At 49.5% G+C, this 18,875-nt stretch overlaps 1 protein-coding gene across 3 annotated transcripts in view; it reads right to left on the minus strand.

The window, feature by feature from the left end:
* Window positions 1–4,541: 4,541 nt before the first annotated feature.
* C19H6orf89 (chromosome 19 C6orf89 homolog) overlaps window positions 4,542–18,875 on the minus strand; it is a 32,522-nt gene continuing 18,188 nt past the window's right edge. For all 3 annotated transcript variants that reach the window (XM_057752047.1, XM_057752048.1, XM_057752049.1), the window contains 5 exons: window positions 13,438–13,592; window positions 13,185–13,324; window positions 10,599–10,728; window positions 8,137–8,260; window positions 4,542–4,722 (listed from right to left, as the gene is read on the minus strand). In XM_057752047.1, coding sequence (XP_057608030.1) covers window positions 4,628–4,722; window positions 8,137–8,260; window positions 10,599–10,728; window positions 13,185–13,324; window positions 13,438–13,592 — 644 coding nt within the window. In that variant the 3' untranslated portion in view covers window positions 4,542–4,627. The remainder of the gene's footprint in view (window positions 4,723–8,136; window positions 8,261–10,598; window positions 10,729–13,184; window positions 13,325–13,437; window positions 13,593–18,875) is intronic.

Consider the following 18,875-nt stretch of genomic DNA (forward strand, 5'->3'; position numbering starts at 1 on the left):
GCAGATAGTCTTAGGCAACCCTTATGTGATGGTCTTTTGATGTCCCCAAAGGGGTCATGGCCCACAGGTTGAGAACCCATGCTCTCTATAGGATGCCCTGGCTAGGACAGGTGAAAACTTCTCTGCTCACACGGCCCACTCAGGGGCCACATCTTGATTCTCTAGACTGCACTGGTCCCTGAGGACAGCAGGCAGAGGCTGTGCTGGGAGCACCATGGCTACCTCGAACCTCCCCCACTCTGGGCATCTGTCAGTGTTCTCTCCACAGGAGTAGGGGAGGGGGGGGTAAGAGGCCACTGTCAGCCGCTTCTGGGGAGAACTATGGAAAGCTGTGGAGGGCAAGTTGCCTTGGTGACACAGGCTTTTTTGGAAACGCCTGTGTCCACCGGGTCCTGCACCAAGTGCAGCTTGAGGGAGGGCCACTGTAGAGTCAAGATGGCTGCCCAGAAGGACCCCACCCCAGAGTGGCTGCGGTGGAATGAAGTAACGCCTAGCCTAGTATAAAGCAGATGTTGTGACTCCCCAGTTTGTGTGAAACTCAGAACACAGCGGGGTGGGGTCCCCTTCTCCGCAGGGCGCTGGCAGCTGTGGGTCTTGGACTAGTGACCACCGCCTGACGATCAGGCATGAGCGGAGGCGGAAGGGTCCCTGCTTGGTTATGTAACATTCCTTTGCCCGGCTCGGCTTCAAGAGTCTGGACAGTGCGGTCTCCAGAGGGAGAGAAATGACAGATGGATTTAGCACTAATGCTGAAATCATGCAGGGCAAGGAAACCAGACACTGAGGGGCCTGGACAGCTGACAAGCTGGCTGGAGGGCTTCTCCGGAACCCAAACTTGAAGTCACATGGTGCCCAGGCAAGCTGACTTGGGCACAGGGTGAGCACCTGCCCATCTTCCTGCTATGCTCTTCCAGAAGCTGCTGTGTACTAGAGACGAGGCGAGGACAGGCTGCCTGCCTAGAGCTGTCTCACATTTGCCATGCTGTCTCCATGAGCGCCGACAGCTCCCTCCTGGGCATCCCTGGTTCTAAAGGACCACGGCAAAGCACACTCCTTAGTCACTGACTGGATGGTGGGTGAGCCCCCCCCATACCCCAACAGGGCAAGGAGACGCCACTTGAACACTTGCTGTGGGAATGATAGGCTGAGCGTATCCAGACCACAGGGACAAGGCTGAGCCACCTGTGGGGAAGGGAGAAACGGGACACTGGTTTTCAAAGCCCTGGGGCCTCTGCTGGGTTTTGGAAGAAGGGAACAGAAAACCCAGAGCTGATGGAAAACAAGTGATGCAACTCCAAAGGGACCCACAGCTGGAACTGGACACATCTGGAAAGGCAGTGAGGGCAGTCCGCTCCAGCTACATCCTGTCAAGAACGAGTTTTCAAACGGGGAGGGAGACAGGGAAGGCATTTTATAAAGACCGGATGGTGAGATTCTTTCCTCCAGCATGTCTTCCCGAGGGCTTGGAAAGCAAATCCCACAGAGCTCCTGTTTTGCTGACCATCTGGGTAGGTCTCCCATCCCAGTGGGGCACACCCATAAGCCAAGGGCACTCCCCCTGGGTGGAACCACCTGCCACCTGCCAGCAACTTCCTGTTCTAGCCTCAGTTTCTTGCCCTGTGAAACAGGGATCTGTCCCTACTTCACAGGACCGTGTGATGGGTAAGGGATAGCGTATGTACTCGAGGTGCACTGGAGGCTAGAATGACGTGGGATGGTATCCCTTTCTGTCTGAGAATGAACCATGGAACTCCAGCACTTGGGAGGCAGAGATGGGCAGATTTCTGTGAACTGATGCCAACTTCTCCACAGTGTGTTCCAGGTCAGCCAGGGCTACATAGGGAGGTTCTATCTCAAACCAACCAACCATCCCACCCCCAAATTTGCTCTGAATTGCACCAAACAGGAGAATTCTACTATCACAAATCACTGTTGCTACCCACCCCCCTTAGTGAAATCCAGAGCGGGTGAAGGCAAGCCTGCCTCTTCAGAGCCCACAACAGGGGCAGTGTCCACTCAGAGTTGACTGCTTGAGTTCTGGCCACTCGGACTCAAAATAAACTTGCCTCGCCAGAGAGCTGATTTCCAGAGGCCCACAGGAAATGAACCTAACTTACACAGAGGTCACCACGTCACTGCCAAGTAAACACTTCATAAACTGTGGGCAGCATGATGTTTCTTGAGTCCCCTGGCTGGTTTGCACTGGCACCTGAGGTGAGGTGTTAAGACTGTCCTGGCCTTCCAAATGCCAGTTTCTCTTCTTACTGACGCACACCCTCCTCTCCACACTACCAGAGGGGCCTTCACTGCTTTTGTCTCCAGGCCTCCAGCTGGCGGAGAAGCCCACGGGCAGCCCAAGTCCTGCCTGAAGGATCTACAGTTCCTTGAGGTGAGCAACTCCTGTGCAGTGGTTAAGAGCAGAAAAGCCTGAGATGTCTCCCGTACCTGCACACAGGCCTCAGCTGAAGCGCGGACACAAACTCCCATACTGCTGAACTGTAGAAAGTCTAGGACTTTGGGGCCTTCCAGGTGCCCCCTAAGGCCAACATAGGCAAAGTTTCCTTCTTTTCAGTTGGAGAGTTCTGGACTTGAGGATGTAAGCATGGAGTCCAACAGGGAAAGAACACGAGGGAACACCTAGACTGAGATAGCGGCTCTGAACGTCACCTCTGAGCCTCCTCTCCAAGGATCAAATCTCAGAAGGCTCTGGAGACCCAGGGCCCAGGACTTGAGTGTAACCCTGCCCGACTCGCCCCAGGGGAAGAAAACTGTGGAAGCCCAGAGCTGACCTCTCATGGGCCTCTGACTTACAACCTCTGAAACCCCAACTGCTTCACAGTGGGGCTTGTGTATGGACAAAGCTCTTCCTCCAGCAGCCACACAAAGGCTCCACTCTCTCAGGGAAAGTTCCTCCACGCGCAGTTCACACTCCAGCCTGTGGAGGCTCTGTGCCACTCCACCCTGGGCTTGTGAGGGCTGCTTGTCTTCCACAAACCACCTCAGCTTCCTTAGAGCCCTCTTTGCTTAACCCCACTTGTCCTCCCCACTGTTCATGAAATTCAAGGGACCAAGGGCCTGGCAAAAGGTACAGGGTCCCTCCATGGATGGCGAAGACTCCACAGAGGGTCGCAACTTCCATCACCATGGACTGCACAGGCCCGAGCAGACCTACTGTGCAGCCTTCTGACTTCCACAGTCTAGAACCGGAGGCCACTCAGTTTGGTTATCTTCATCTTTGTGCGGCATGATCAGTGATCAAGTACCTAGCCATGTCAATAAAGGACCAATACGAGGGCAGAGGAAGCTGGGTGTCGTGGTGCATTAATTTCTATTAATTTCAGCAATAGAGAGGGAGAGACAGGTAGAGATCCCTGTGAGTTCAAGGCCAGTCAGGTCTACAGGAGTTTGAGACTAGCTGCAGCTACACAATGAGAAACGCTGTCTCAAAACAAAACAAAAAAGGGGGCAGAGAAAGCAAAAAGAGCATCCTTGCTGGGAGGAGGTGGCACACACCTTTAATCCCAGCGCTTGGGAGGCACCCCGCAGTGTACCTCCTAGATCTAGGGATGTAGCTCAGTGGTAGAGCGCTTGCCTAGCACGTGTGAGGCAGTCCCCGCATCCCTAAGAGGAAAAGGAGAGTGTCCCTTTTTCATAATGCCCATGGCTCCTGGGGTTCTGGTGGTGGGTGCTGGAGACTGGGCTAGAGTTCTGAATCTTCAGGTGCCTGTGCCTCTCGCTGGCCAGCACCCTCGATGCTGCAGTGCCCTGACCGAGTCAACTGCTGCGGCGCCCCACCCCCTTCAGAAGGAATGAGTTAGAATAGCTGGCCTGAGGGAGACAGGCACCTCCCTGAGTTTGATCTTTAGGCCTGACTTTCTACAGAGATATTTTTCAGCAGCCTCAAAGCTGATGTAATGTGGTTGGGGAAGGAGCGGCAGAGCCAAAGTGTTTGCCATGGGTGTGTGGCTCACTTCATGGTGGTCCTCCTACCATGGTCCTGCCTTCACACTGGGAGGCAAGGTGACTTGTTGGTTTTATCAGGATGCACAACTATCGCAACTAGTGACCCGCTGTGCTTATTGCTCCCCCAAGTGCTTTTGGGGTATCTTCCTCAAACAGTGCAAATAATAAGGATGTTCTTTTTTTGAATTTTTGAGACAGGGTTTCTCTGTGTAGCCTTAGCTGTCCTGGATCTCACTCTGTAGCCCAGGCTGGCCTCAAACTCAGAGATCCATCCTCCACTACCCAGAAGCCAGTGAGGAGCCATGTCCACACACACAGAGGAGGATGTGGTGCCCATTGCTGCCCCTCCACTGCCCTGAAGCCAGTGAGGAGCCATGTCCACACACACAGAGGGAACCACTAGCCAATTTCTAATACCTCAGTGTTCAAAGGCCGGGGAGAGGACCGATGTGGACAAAGTGTTAGGTAGCAGCCCGGCTGCAGCCCTCCCCAGGGAATCTAGTGAGAGACGGAGAGGTAGGCCCTAGTTGCTGTCTCCAGTGCAGCCAGGGCAGGTAACTAAGCAACAGACCCAAGGAAAAGGTTTTAGTGTTTTTATTCCTCCTCCCTGTTCTTTTCAGCCTGGTTTTCAGCTCTTTAAGCAGTTCCTATAGACAGTTGTTTCCTATTGCTCTGAGAGAGTGGTTCCATCGCAGATGACCAAAGGCTGGACCCCTCTGGCTACAACGTAGACCTTCCAGTGGGCAGCACCGGCATAGCCTTGGAGGAAACAGCAACAGGAAAGCAGTGAAGGTCAGGGAGAGGACACCGGGCAGAGCCATGGTCTGCAGTCCTGCTGCTCTTGCTGGAAGGTCTCTGGGCTCTCTGAAGCCTGAGTGCGCCTTGCTATTACTAGTTCTCTGTGACCTGACACTCTTAAAGACACTCCAAACCTAGACTTTTCTCTCCACCCTCTTCTGGGCAACTGACTCACACTCTGGCTGGTCACAGAGGCAGCCTGTTTTACACGAGGGAGGTACTGGCCATCAGGTCCCAGGCTGATAGTCTTTTTTTTTTTTTTTTGGAAGTGGAGTGTGTGTTTGACAGGTTCCTGTTATGTAGTCTAGACTGGCCTCAAGCTTGGGATCCTCCTGCCTCTTGAATGCTAGGACTTCAGGGTGCACACCACTATGCCCTGACCTGGATGGGTTCTGTGGGGAACAGTCAGCTATTCCTAAAATGATTTGTTCCAGCTCACACAGACCGACTTAAATCAGCATCCCCAGCATGGGCTCTGCAAAGCCTGTCTTGAATATCTGAAGAGGCTTCCACAGTTCCAAGACTTCTCAGGATCCGTGTATCCTGTGCACTGGCTTCTGAAATCCTAACTCAGGAAGCCTGTTCCAGGCCTTCTCGGGAGGCTCCTGTTTCCACGCATGGGCTGTTTGGAAAACTCAGACCTAGATCACCTAAGTGTTCTGAGAAGGCGAACTGCTGCCACTCACAGGACTGTCCTGCATGCTCTAACATGGGACAGTGGATCACGCTGGGTGCGAGGCTACCCCTGTATTCCAGCACTCGTAAGGCTGAGGCAGGGAAACTTTTGGGATTAAGGCCAGCCAGGATTACCCAACCAGATCCTCTCTCTCTCTCTCTCTCTCTCTCTCTCTCTCTCTCTCTCTCTCTCTCTCTCTCTCTCTCTCTTTTAAAGATTTATTTATTTATTATGTATACAGTGTTCTATCTGTCTGTATGCCTACAGACCAGAAGAGGGCACCAGATCTTATTACAGGTAGTTGTGAGCCACCATGTGGTTGCTGGGAATTGAACTCAGGACCTCTGGAAGAGCGGTCAATGCTCTTAACCACTGAGCCTTCTCTCCAACCCCAGATCCCATCTCAAAAGGACCAGAAGTCAGCCAAGCAAATAAAGAAGTACACAAAAGTGGAAGGCTGGAGGGGTGGTACATCCCTGTAATGCCAGCACCGAGACGGAGGCAGAAGGACTACTGCAGTCTGAAGCCAGCCTGGGCTACCTAGTGATACCTAGGCCAGCCGAACACATGGCAAGACTCTGCCTCAAAAGTTCAAAATAGCAAGTAAAATCATCTCATGCTAACCCTTTCTTTTCTCTCTTTCTCTCTCTCTCTCCCTCCCTCTCTTTCCTTTCCTTCCTTCCTTTCTTTTTCTTTCTTGCTCCTTTGAGACAGGGTTTCTCAATGTAACAGCCCTGGCAGTCCTAGAACCTGCTACGTAGACCAGGGTGGCCTTGAACTTACTGAGATCCGCCTGCCTCTGTGCTGGGATTAAAGGCGTGAACCCTTTCTTTTAAACATTACTAAGATAAACAGTTTCAACTGGAGAGTCAGTCTCTAAGGTGTGATGGTTGGTCAGTCTAGAAACTAATACTTGGTGACTGAGGAAAGGTCACATGATCTTGCTGGTGCTGTGCCCGACATCTGTCATCCTTGATTATGTCTCCTTCCAGAATACCTGGTGGATCTGTAATTCCGGCCCTCCACTTCCAGGTTAAAAAACATAATCATAGAACAGTTTGTCCCAGTGCCATTCTTTTTTTTTTTTAAATATTTATTTATTTATTATGTATATAATATTCTGTCTGTGTTTATGTCTGCAGGCCAGAAGAGGGCACCAAACCTCATTACAGATGGTTGTGAGCCACCATGTGGTTGCTGGGAATTGAACTCAGGACCTTTGGAAGAGCAGGCAATGCTCTTAACGACTGAGCCATCTCTCCAGCCCCCCAGTGCCATTCTTAAGGGGCCATGCTACACCCCCAAGTTACTCTTTCTCACCAACAGGCCTGACTCTCCACTCATTCTTACCACCTGTGGCAGCTGTACCTCTATTCCTCTACTTGACTCCATTCCTAAAAGGGCTTTAGGCACCAACCATCCCCCTCCTCCCAGCTCTCCCTTGCTTGTTCTGTGCCTGCCGTGAGCCTGGCCACTAAGGCTCTGCCAGTCAGGAGCCTGGCATCTGTGTCTTAGGCTGCTCTCGTCTATCAAACTTCCTTGGCAGCTGCCAGTCACCTCTTCTTTTTAAATCCTATAACTGGCATTCTGGATGCTTGCGAGAACTGGATCTAGAACCTGGAAAATTTAAGGTGCTTCTGAAGCTGTCTGAACAATAGTATTTGTAGAAAGCAAGACAGACCTGTCTAAGTATAACCACAGATTTCAAACCCTGTTTTCTCTAACAGCCACTCAACGTAGGGTCACTCCACTGCAGGAAACGGCCTGCTGTTTCCACACACACTCACTTTCATAGTGGGCAGTTTGGCCCACTATTACTGTTCAGTCTGTGTCATACTTCCTCCCTTGCCCAAGCTAAAACAACGGTTCTGAGGTGTGGAGCAGAGCTGGGCACAGTGCCAGCTCCTGGCCCTCACTGAGGTGACAGTGTTCTAGGTACCTGGGACTTCTGATGGCCAATGGTAAAAGGTCCCAGCTGGAAGCTGGCCTCAGCCTGGCAGGGGCTCCAGATCTTGTGATATAGCCCCAACAGGGGCAGCAGTGGCATTCGCTGCCACCTCTGCTTCTGCCAAGAGGACTGCTGTCAACTGGCTAACTCTGGAATAGGTTCTGAGGACACTGGTAGGAAACACAGAGTCAGAATCGGGGTGCGTCACCAACTGAGCTGGGACTTGGCTGTGGGATGCACACAGAGGTGACACCCATGTGATAGTGGCCCGTCACATCAAACTGACTCATTAGCAAAACAGGTATAAAGGCTTCCTACGACCTTGTCTTGGCTCTGCCCTGACATGCCTGTGTGACTTAATGGTGGGACACTGGGAAGGTCATTTGACTCTCATTCCAACTTCCTCATCTATAAAATGAAGAATTATTCTAAATAACTTCCAGAATCCTTTTCAACTTGGAGTGGTTATGCCCAACATACATCCACATTCTCAGAGCTGTTGGTACACGCGTCTCCCTGTTGTGCAAGCGTCTCCTATGCTAGTTTACCTGTTCTCTTTTTAAGCATAATATATTGACTCTGTTAATAAAATGTTACTTTTGATTTAACCAGATAGAACCTTCATATATTTTTGGATATGAGCCTAGCCTCTAACACCTGAGCCATCTGTCCAGCCCAAAGAAGAGAACTTTCTTGAAGACATTGTTGATACTTAGAAATACTGTCTCTGTCCCCCTGGGACCCTACATACCAACATCTCCAGGCCCTATCGGCACGGCCACAGACTGACAGTGTCTTCGGCACTGGAAGGGAGGGATGAGCTGCAGCATGGCTTCCCCGCTGCCAACAGTAAACAGGTCGTGCACCTTATGCATCTGGAGTAAAGAATGGATGCAGAAGAAAGAAGGAAAAGAATGAGTATTAGTGGACAAAACCCTTTACACATAATGGCTTTTCTTTCCATCTCTGTCCTAGAACTCTATGTAGACCAGGTCAGCTGTGGACTCAAGAGATCCACCTTCCTCTGCCTCCCAAGTGCTGGAATTAAAGGTGTGTGCCAAAATGCCTGGCCTTACATATGGCCTTGCGTTTCCTAGTAGGCTGAGAAATGAGGAAAACATGATTAATAACAAATTTTTTAATTAATTAATGTATTTATTATGTATACAATGTTCTATCTGCATGTATGCCTGCCCGCCAGAAGAGGGCACCAGATCTCATAGATGGTTGTGAGCCGCCATGTGGTTGCTGGGAATTGAACTCAGGACCTCTGGAAGAGCAGTCAGTGCTCTTAACCTCTGAGCAATCTCTCCAGCCCCTAAGAAATTTCATAATTATCTCTAAAATAAAACAAACTAGTCTCTCCTAATCATGGCATCTCCTGGTACTGAGGCCAGGGTAAAAATCTCTTCTCTGGGTTATTTTTAATGTTTTTTATTTTATTATCTGTATGCCTATGTGTGAGTACTCCTGGAGCCTAGAAGAGGGAGCCTGAGTCCTTGGAGCCTGAGTCCTAAGAGTTGTGAGCTGCCCAATGTCAGTGCTGGGAACTGAACTTCAGTCTCCTGCAAGAGCAGAAGTGTTCATACCACTGAGCCTCTCTCCAGCATCTACAGGTTCTTCTAAGAGGAACTGCATGATTTACTGGGCAGCATGCTCAGTGACAGCCCAAGTGTCTCCAAGGCCATACAGAGCCATTTCACTGGCAACCAGGGGCACAGAGGCCTCCTATCTTGAGCTGGCTTGCAGGAAATAAAAACCGACACTGGCAGATGCTTTGCCATCTGCAGTCCTGGAATACTACATAAGACCACAACCAGGGGGGTGTAGCCCTCATTCATAGGCTCAGAGGCTTGGGCCGTGCCCCGCATGCCAGGACGGAGCAGATGATTGAGGACAAGCCCTAGGCAACACCGAGGAATAGGAGTAGGGCTGTGTAGTGACCAGACCCTGCTTCTTCTCTATTCCAAGACTGACCTGGGACACTGGCTTTTCCAGGGCCTAGGGACCAGGAGGAGGACAGCAGGGTGGAGTAGTGAGGCTGGGTGGGGATACACATGTTCTAAGAAACCCAGCCTGTGGGGCGCACCCCACAAGATGACTGATAACTGTTTGAATAGCTGTATTACTCCCCTGGCTGGACTCCTTTGTGCTCAGCAAGCTCATGAAACTGACTTCAGTATTCAAATGGGAAAACTGAGATAAAGTCCCTCGCCAAAATTCTATCATAATTATGAAGATGAAATCCTACTGGGGCCCTGAGGTCTAGCTGGACATAGCAGGCCAAATCAGTGAAGTCTGCAGCGAGAGCGGCCCCTCCTGACACGGCAGGCCTTCCCCACACAGCAGCAGGCAGGCACTTACTTCTACACAAAGTAGGGTTTTTCTTTCTTTCTTGGGGGGGGTGGGGGAGTAGCTTTCTCTGTAGCTTTCAACCCTGTCCTGGAACTTGCTCTGTAGACCAGGCTGGCCTCGAATTCACAGAGATCTGCCTGACTCTGCCTCCCAAGTGTTGGGATTAAAGGTGTGCACCACAGAGTAGGTTTTACAGGCTATGAAATTCCATCCTGACAGTTCAGCAAGCTTGGAACAAATAAGGAGTATCAGGAGGTTGCAGACACAAACCAGAACTGGTAGACAGGCACAGGTAGGAAACTCATTCAAATTAATCAAAATTCTGAAACCATCTTCAGGAACGGGACTCAATAAAGGACAAATTCAGATAAAAGCAGACAGACCCAAACACAGGGGCTTCTCCCATCCACTGGCCCTGCCCAATGGAAAAGGGGGGATAAACAGGTCAGCCCCTGCCTTCAGGTGCCATTCAAATGTCCCAGGCCCTCAAGTGCTGGCCTTTCCTATTTGCTGCCTTGACTCTCTTGATTGTAGAAGGGGTTTTCAAAGTTCTCCTAAAGTTGGGTTAAAGGTTTCTCTCTCAGGTTCCATTTCCCTATTGGCATAAAGAAAAGGCTGGGACTATAAGGACACACTATTCATTACAGCCTTGTCTACATTCTGATTTGAGGTAGGGATGTCAACTTCCCACTCCTCTGAAGAGGAAAGCAGCAGCACAAAGATCCACAGGAAAGATCTCTAGGAATGCACCTTCCTGCCAGACGCCAGCAGTGGGGACTCAACTCACTCTCTGAGTCCACTTGCAGAGGCCTCCACGGAATGGGGAAAGTAAGACCCGGGTCCTGACACACGTCTTACCTTGCTACCCACCACAGGCTCCGGGTGGATCAGGAAGCACTTGTTTAATGAGGCGTCTTTTGGAAATGGAAGTTGGGTAAAAACAGGAAAAAGCTCCCGTAAAATTTGTGATCTGTTTAGAGGTCTCCTCCTGAAAAGTGTGAAAAGAAACAAGTCACCAGCCAGGTCAGCCAGCTCATCTGCAGGAGGGACAGACCATGGCGGCAGGTGCAGAGGAGAGAGCTGAACTATGTCTTTTGCGTTTTTTTTTTTTTTAAAAATTAAAAAAAAATGTTTTATTTTTGTAGTTGGGAATGGTGGCACATGCCTTCAATCCCAGCACTCGGGAGGCAGGGACAAGTGAAGCTCTGAGTTCGAGGTCAGCTGGTCTACAGAGAGAGTAGAGCTACAAAGCAAGCCCTGTCTCGATAGTTACATGAGATATGTGTGTCTGTGAGAGTGCGCCGTGTGTGTGCGGGCCCCCACAGGGGCCAGACAGGGAGTTATGTACTGTGGCTCTGGGAACCAAAGCCAGGTCCTCTGGAGCAGCACACCCTGTCTTTTCAGACCGTCTGATCTTTTTGGAACAGTTTCATGAATCCCAGCTGGCCTCCTACTCACTTTGTAGCTGAGGCTAATAACTTTATCTGATCCTGCCGCCTCCACAGTCCGGTGCTGCGATTACCCAGCAGGACCATGTCTTAGCATCAGATCCATGGGGACAGTCATGCAGAACTGATGAGCAGTACCATACATGCTCACCAAGAGAAGGCCTATAGGTAGTTATCAGGGTGGGTGTAATGCTAAGTTCCAGCAGAAGCAATACAAGGAATAAGAATCAACTCATTGCACCTTAAAAAGGAAGCGGAAGTAACAGCAGGCTAGCTGCAGGGAGAGAGGCTGAAGGAAGGAGGAGGAGGGGACCAAAGGCAGGACTTCTCTTTGAGGCAGAATAGGAGACAGTGGGCAGCCATTCTATCACCCAGGATGATGACAAGTGTAGAGAAAGGTGGGAGGCCAGGGAGACGGTTCAGCAGGCTGAGGAACTTATGTGGAGGCCTGGAAACCTGAGTTTCACCCTTGGGTCTCATAAAGTGTCAGGGAGAATCAACTCCTGAGAGCTGTCCTCTGACCCCACAACTGAGGAGGGCCTACTGACGGCTCAGAGGTTAAGAGCTTATTCTATTCTTGCAGAGGGCTAGTGCTCGGGTCTCAGAGCGCATGCGCAGTGGCTCACGACCAGCTGTAACTGCAGCTCTATCACATCTGTTCCTCTGGCCTCAGAGGGCACCTGCACTCATGATACACATCCCATACAACAATTTAAAATAATGAAAAGCTACATGGTAGGAAGAAATGACTCCTGAACATTGTCCTCTGACACCTGTGCACATGCAACGGCACCCAGTATCCTCTCTCTCACACATACACATATAAATTATGTAAAAAAGAAGGCACAGGCATTAAAAAATTAGCCAGCAAAGAAGCTGGTGAGATGTCTCAGCAAATACAGGCATCTGCTGCCAGGTCTGAGAACCCGCGCTCCACCCCAGGCCCCACACAATGGAAGGCAAGAACTGCCTTCCACAAGTTGTCCTCTGGCCTCCACACACACATGATAGCACGATAAACAAATGGTAAATGTAAAAAGTATTTTAAAAAGAAACTATCCAACAAAACCCTAAAGTGTAATGTTAATTTCCCTTTGAACTGGTTCTCCATGGAGGCTGGCTCTTCCTTTCTCACGGGAGGGAGTCTTAGCCTTAAGGAATGGCCCATGTTTTCTGTCGACACAGAAGGAACTGGAGAGCAAACAGGTTTCCATCGTGAGTGAGCTTGGCAACTGTCTTAACCGTCTGATTCTAATCTTCAATCTGCAAAGTGACTGAGAATCCCACTTTGCACCTTGGCTTGGATGCAGCTCTTGTACCTGCTAAGCTTTCTCCTCAGCTCTCAACCTCCTGACCCTTCTCCTTAGAAGAAACAGTCAGGTTCTGGTGGTTTGGATGAGAATGTCCCTCACAGCCTCAGGCATTCGAATACTTGGTCGTCAAGTGCTGGCACTGTTTGGGGGAGGCTTAGGAAGTCACTCTGAGAGCTTAAAGACTCTGTCTGTCCAGGCGGTGGTGGTGCACATGCCTTTAATCCCAGCACTCAGGGGCGGAGTCAGGTGGATCTCTGGTCTACAGAACTACACTGTAGCCTATTTCCAGGCTACAATGAGAAACCCTGTCTTAAAAACCAAAACCAAACCAAACCAAAACAAACGAAACAAAAAATTCCAAAAAACAAGAACAAAAAAAGACTGTCTGCTGGGTCCAGGTGATGGCCTCTCATTGCTCTGGAAACACAGGCCCAGATAAACACGGTATTTGGTCACGGTGTTTATCACAGCAGAAAGTACTGGATACATGAGCTGCATGGCAGCACCTTCCTTAGGGACCCTGCTCCCTTCTTCCTCCTTGCAGTGCATGGCAGGCTGACCCAGGCTTCTGTCCTTGACTTGAAGGTGTGCTGTGAACTGATTATTTATGGTGCTGGCTCTCACAGCTCTGACACCTGCCCTGCCCCTTCCTCACATGCAAGCTAAGCACCCTCCAGACTCACCACGGGTAAGGAAATGGGAACCACCTCTCAGGAAAGCAGCGCCACCACTTGGTGAGAAACCCCTCAGTGAAGCCCTCTGTGGCTTCAGGGTACTGGCATGAGAAATGCTGAATCTCTGAAGACAACAGAGGCTGCCCTGTCTTGGTGACACAGAAAGACAAAGAAGGCCACAGTGAGTTACTACAGCTTCACAGGGCTTGATCCGGCCATTTCTTGGCAGGCTGTTCATAGGAAAACCTGGCTTCTTGCCTACCTTGATCACCAGAGGACGGAGTCTCTCAAAAGTCTTCGGAGTGTCCTCTGGGAGCGTTACTTTGAGGGGGAATATCTGGGCACAGCCAGTGCAGTTGGCAGGGATGGGTTCTGACTCATTCTGCTCACAGTCACTTGATGACCAGGGGTTAAAGTCTGAGAGGGGAAGAGACAGAGGGCAGACAGGTTCAGAAGGACAGCTGCTGAGCCAGGAACAAACGCAGACAGGGAAGGACCAGTCTTCCTCTGGAGACCCCTGTGAACAGGTCTGGAGGGCAGGGAAGGAGAGGCACTTTTTTCTGTATGATTTTCTATACTGTGGAAATAAAATCTTTTTAACACCTACATGCATGTCCTCAATCAAATCACTCAGCAGAGCATAAGAGTTACAAACATTTAGCTACACCATTCTGTCTCTGACCTGGACCTGGAATGTCTGAACATCCCCATCCCGGAGGAAGCTCCTGATGAGTGCACACACTCTGCTGTTCTTATGCACACCTGTGTGGAGGCCAGGCCGACTTTGGGAAGGAAGAGTGAGATGAGGGCTGACTCTAAGGCAGAAGGGATAGAGACTTCTCTGGCTGTTTTGGGGGGACAGTGAATTGCCTTTGCTTATAAGACAATGCTCCACCTCAACTCGGAAGGGATATGCTGCTACCAATTGCTGCTTCTACTCCAAGGATCGATCATAATGCTGGCAATTGAACCTGGATCCTCTGAAAGAACAGCCAGTGCTCTTTACCACTGAGCCATTTCTCCAGCACTTGTTTTCTGTTTTGTTTTGAGATAGGATCCCTCTATGTAGCCCTGGCTGTCCTGGAGCTTATTATGTAGACCAGGCTGGTTGCAAACGCAGAGATCCACCTGCCTCTGCCTCCAGAGTACTGAGATTAAAGGTGTTAACAACACCCTCCCTCCCACTTTTAGAGACAGGGTTGTACTATGTAGCTCTGGCTCAGAAATCTGCCTCTTAAGTTCATGGATTGAAGACATGTGTCACCATGCCTGATCTTTACTTCTTTAGGGTGCATTGTTGTTTTGCCATGGATGTCAGGTCCCCTGGAACTGGAGTTACAGACAGTTGTGAGCTGCCATGTGGACATTGGGAACTGAACCTGGGTTCTCTGGAAGAACAGTTAGTGCTCTTAACCACTGAGCCATCTCTCCGCACCCCTACCCCTTGGTTTTTAAAGACAATGTCAAATGTCTTACTAGGCTGCTGAGTGGCTTGGGGTGTGTTTTTGGCACAAGCTTGCTAACTAGAGTACAATGGTAGGAGAGAAATCATTCCAGAAAGCTGTTCTCTGACCTTCACATGTGCACTGCTGTAACAATACTCACACAAACAAACAGATGATGCTTAAAGAAAAAGAATATCCGACCATGTAGCTCAGATTGGCCATGGCTTAAACTGTGATACCTCCGCCTCAGCCTCCCAAGAGCTGGAATTATAGTTATGTCTGGCTCCAGGATTATACAGTACAACAGTACATGACATAAAGGTCTGTGCACATAAACACCTCACATTGCAGTGATAAACAAAACGTGGACACTAGCCAAATTAAAGAAAGGCATAAAACACAAAATCCCTCAAAAGTACGCAGTGGTATTCATATCAACCCCTTATTCCTGTCCTTTCTGGATTTGAAAACTCTGTTTTTGCACACACAGTTATGATGGGTCATACTGATGGAGAATGGGCCTTGAATCTAATCCGAATGATGCCCTTACAGGAAGAGGGGACACAGGAAACCATAGAGGGAAGACAACGTGTGAAGATGAGGCAGTGAATGGAGCCACAAGCAAGGAAAGTCAAAGCCGCTGCTCAGCAGCAGCTGGAAGCAGTTCCAAGTGCTTTGGATGGAGCACAGTCCTACCAATGTTTCGTTTCAGATCCTTGCTCCCAGAATTTCCACAGGATAATTTCTCTTGTTTTGAGCCATCCAGGCTGCCATACTTTATTTTGGTAGCATTAGAAATCAATAGTATGTCTAGGTAACAGTATTATATACATAAAGATTTTTATGTACACATGATCTAAGAAGGATCATACATATGTATATATCTATGTAAACAAAAGTGGTTCACTGAGACGGGAACACCTTGGAGACAACTCTCAGGCACAGTCAGACCCCAACCCACCTGCTTCTGCAGAATACCAACCTCAAGATAAAAATGACATGTGCCCACCCTCAGGATGTTTTCATCACGAGTTCTCCTACTCGGCTTTTGTTGTTGTTGTTGTCATTGTTTTCTTTAAAACACTAAAAATGAGCTCAATAAAGCTCATGACCTGTATTTCAAGTTCTCCCCGGGGTCTGGATCATTCCACTGTTTGAAATGTCAAATTCAGTGTACCAGAGCAAACACAGCCTTGAAGTGCGTGTGCAGGAACCCCCCCACCCTTTCTCACAGCCGGGCACCTCTGCAGAAGAGTGGGTGGGCTGACCTACTGTGGAGGCCTCGTTGTCGACAAAGAAAACCGGGCACAGCCTAGAATTCTCAGTAGGGAAGGCCTTTCACACACATTATTACCCTGGCAGAAAGCAAGACTAAACCCCTTTCTGGGTAAAGGGCAGTGCAGGATACAAAAGCACAAAGCTCTTGCTCTGCAGTGGGGCCTGTCTAAGGCGCTCAGGGCTCAGCCGAGAACAGTGCAGGACATACATGGAGGAGGGGGTGGTGCTGACTTTTCAGAACCTTCCCCTGGGGAAGAACATTGGACGAGGAGATTGACACAAACCTCAGAAGAATGACGACAAAACAGCCCATGACGCACTCATCATGGCTCCCCAGGCCAGACCTCCTATTCTAGGGATACGCTCAGATAGCACTTGGGAGGCAGAGGCAGGTGAATCTCTGTGAGTTCGAGACCAGCCTGGTCTACAAGAGCTAGTTCCAGGACAGGCTCCAAAGCCACAGAGAAACCCTGTCTCGAAAAACCAAAAAAAAAAAAAAAAGAATCTGCCGAGCCGGTGACAAAGGCCCTCAATTCCCATGGCCTGTGCTCACTATTTCATCAGACTCTGAAAGCTCCTGGTGCACAGAAGGTGACCTTTTCAAGGTGCCCTATGTCGGAGGCAGCATGCCCAGAGCCATTTTCACACAAAGCGGGAATGGACAGGGCAACCTTTCGCCACTCACTTTACTTGAGGAGCACAGCACTGGAGCTACTCCAATAGAGCCCCTGTCCGCATGAGTCCGGCTGCTTCTCTCCAGCTTTAGGCAAGCTAGCCAGCCCCCATCTTGGCACGTCCCGCATTCTGAGGTGCCACAAACACTTAAGGGAGTCTGTGAAGGCTGAGAAATGAACACAAAGACCATGCACAGTGTGCAGGTGCTGGTCAAAGCTCTCACCACAGGGGAGCTTATTTGCAAGTAAGAGAGGCAGGCAGGGCTGGGGCAGCTTAGCAGAACTCACTGAGCACCAACAAGGCCTCCAGCACCACAGACCCAAGTATTTCACAGTGGGCTGTGGTGTGGACTCTAAGCGTTACTTATTCCTTAGTTCTGAAGCAATGACGGGCCCGCCATTTTCCCAACTCCTCAATGACACTGCATCCACGTCCTCCTTCCTTAGAAGGGTCAGAATGCAGAAAGCTCCACTTGTAAGTAGAGACAGCTTCCCACATGAGGGCCAGCCCAGGCCTTCCTAGTGCAAATGTAAGTTCTGACTGAAAACTGTCCACTGGGCTTAGTTCAGGTTGTCTGTAGGAGCATATATGGGGGTGTTCCTGCTAGAGCATGGACACCAGTGGCTACCCCGCTGAACCAGCAACACTTAAGTGCTCCTCAGGGTGGGTGGGGTCTCTTGAGCCCACCCCATTTATGATGGAGCGATGCTGGTCCCATCTTGGGCAGGCAGCCATGAGTATTTTTAATGCAAATATTTTCAGTGGCATCCAGAGTCTATGTCAGAAATCTGAGAGAAAATGCCAATTAGGGTAAGTGCATACATTTCCAATAGAATTGCTAACTGTGGTACTAGAAATTGCTGTTCAAGTGTACGGCAATAAATAAATATGGTATTTCCTGTCGGTTTAAAAACAAAAAATCACGGCGCAGAGTTTTGTTGTTGTTTTTTTTTTTTGAGACAGGGTTTTGCTGTAGTTTTAGAGCCTGTCCTGAACTAGCTCTTGTAGACCAGGCTGGCCTTGAACTCATAGAGATCTGCCTGCCTCTGCCTCTGCCTCCTGAGTGCTGGGATTAAAAGCGTGCACCACCACCTTCTGGCGCAGCATTCTTATCATACAATGTTCCCTTCCTCTGGTTTTGATATAATTTGGAAAACCTTTTCATAACTTCCTCAAATGTACACAGATAGCTTTCAAAAGTGACATTCATAGCTGTCAAAGTCAGGCTTAAAGGAATGACACTATGATTGTATAAAAGTCAGGGAGAGTCTTTTTTCCTGAAACATTTTCTAAGACCCTGGATTCTAAAGGTTTCAGAGGAAAGTTATAAAGAAAATGTGGACAAACGGGAGTGATGCCACAAAAACACGCAACCAACCAAACAAACAAACAAACAAACAAACAAACTAAACAAAAAGAAAGCAACCAGGGCTTGAGCAGGTTGGCAAGATGGATCAGTGGGCACAAGTGCTTGTCAGGCAAACCTGACACCTCAAGTTCAGTCCTCAGAACCCCGTCAATAGGCGAACCAACTCCATGATTGTGAGTGCTCATTGTACACACACACACACACACACACACACGACACACATGTGCCTGTACTCCCACACACACACACACACGACGCACATGTGCCTGTACTCCCCCCCACACAACACACATGTGCCTGTACTCACACACACATGATGCACATGTGCCTGTACTCACACAAACATGACGCACATGTGCCTGTACTCACACAAACATGACGCACATGTGCCTGTACTCACACACACACACACATACATAATGCACATGATACTAATAAATTTTTTTTCAAAATCTAAAAGGGGGATTGGGAGTATAGTTCTAGCCTTGACTGTCCAAAGGCCTGGGTTTAATCTTCAGCATGGAAAAAGAGAAAGAGAAGATAAGACTCAGATCCCAAATACCCTGAGCAACAGCCTTCCTTCTATGCTTTCTCAAAACGTCGGTCTGACATGATCCCTTACAACACTGTTTTCTAACAGAGTCCCTGCGGCTCCATCATTGTTAAAGTGTCTCTTGACCTGGTTGTGGGGAAAACTGCCATCCTCTGGAGCTGCATTAATACCGCGACTTACTGTGGTAGTGAGAAAGAGCAAGGTGAGAGGGACAGCCTAGTAGGACAAAGCAGGGAGAGGACCTGGTTAGAGCTAGCCACCACACGCAGAAACCCCAGGGGAGAAGGCCCTAGAGAGAGGGCAGCCCTTCTGCAGACTCCATCCCTAACATTAGAGAATTTGAATCTGGCTCCACCAGACATGTTTCTCGGGCAAGTTTA

Source organism: Chionomys nivalis, chromosome 19, assembly GCF_950005125.1.
Source record: "Chionomys nivalis chromosome 19, mChiNiv1.1, whole genome shotgun sequence".
Taxonomy (NCBI): Eukaryota; Metazoa; Chordata; class Mammalia; order Rodentia; family Cricetidae; genus Chionomys; species Chionomys nivalis.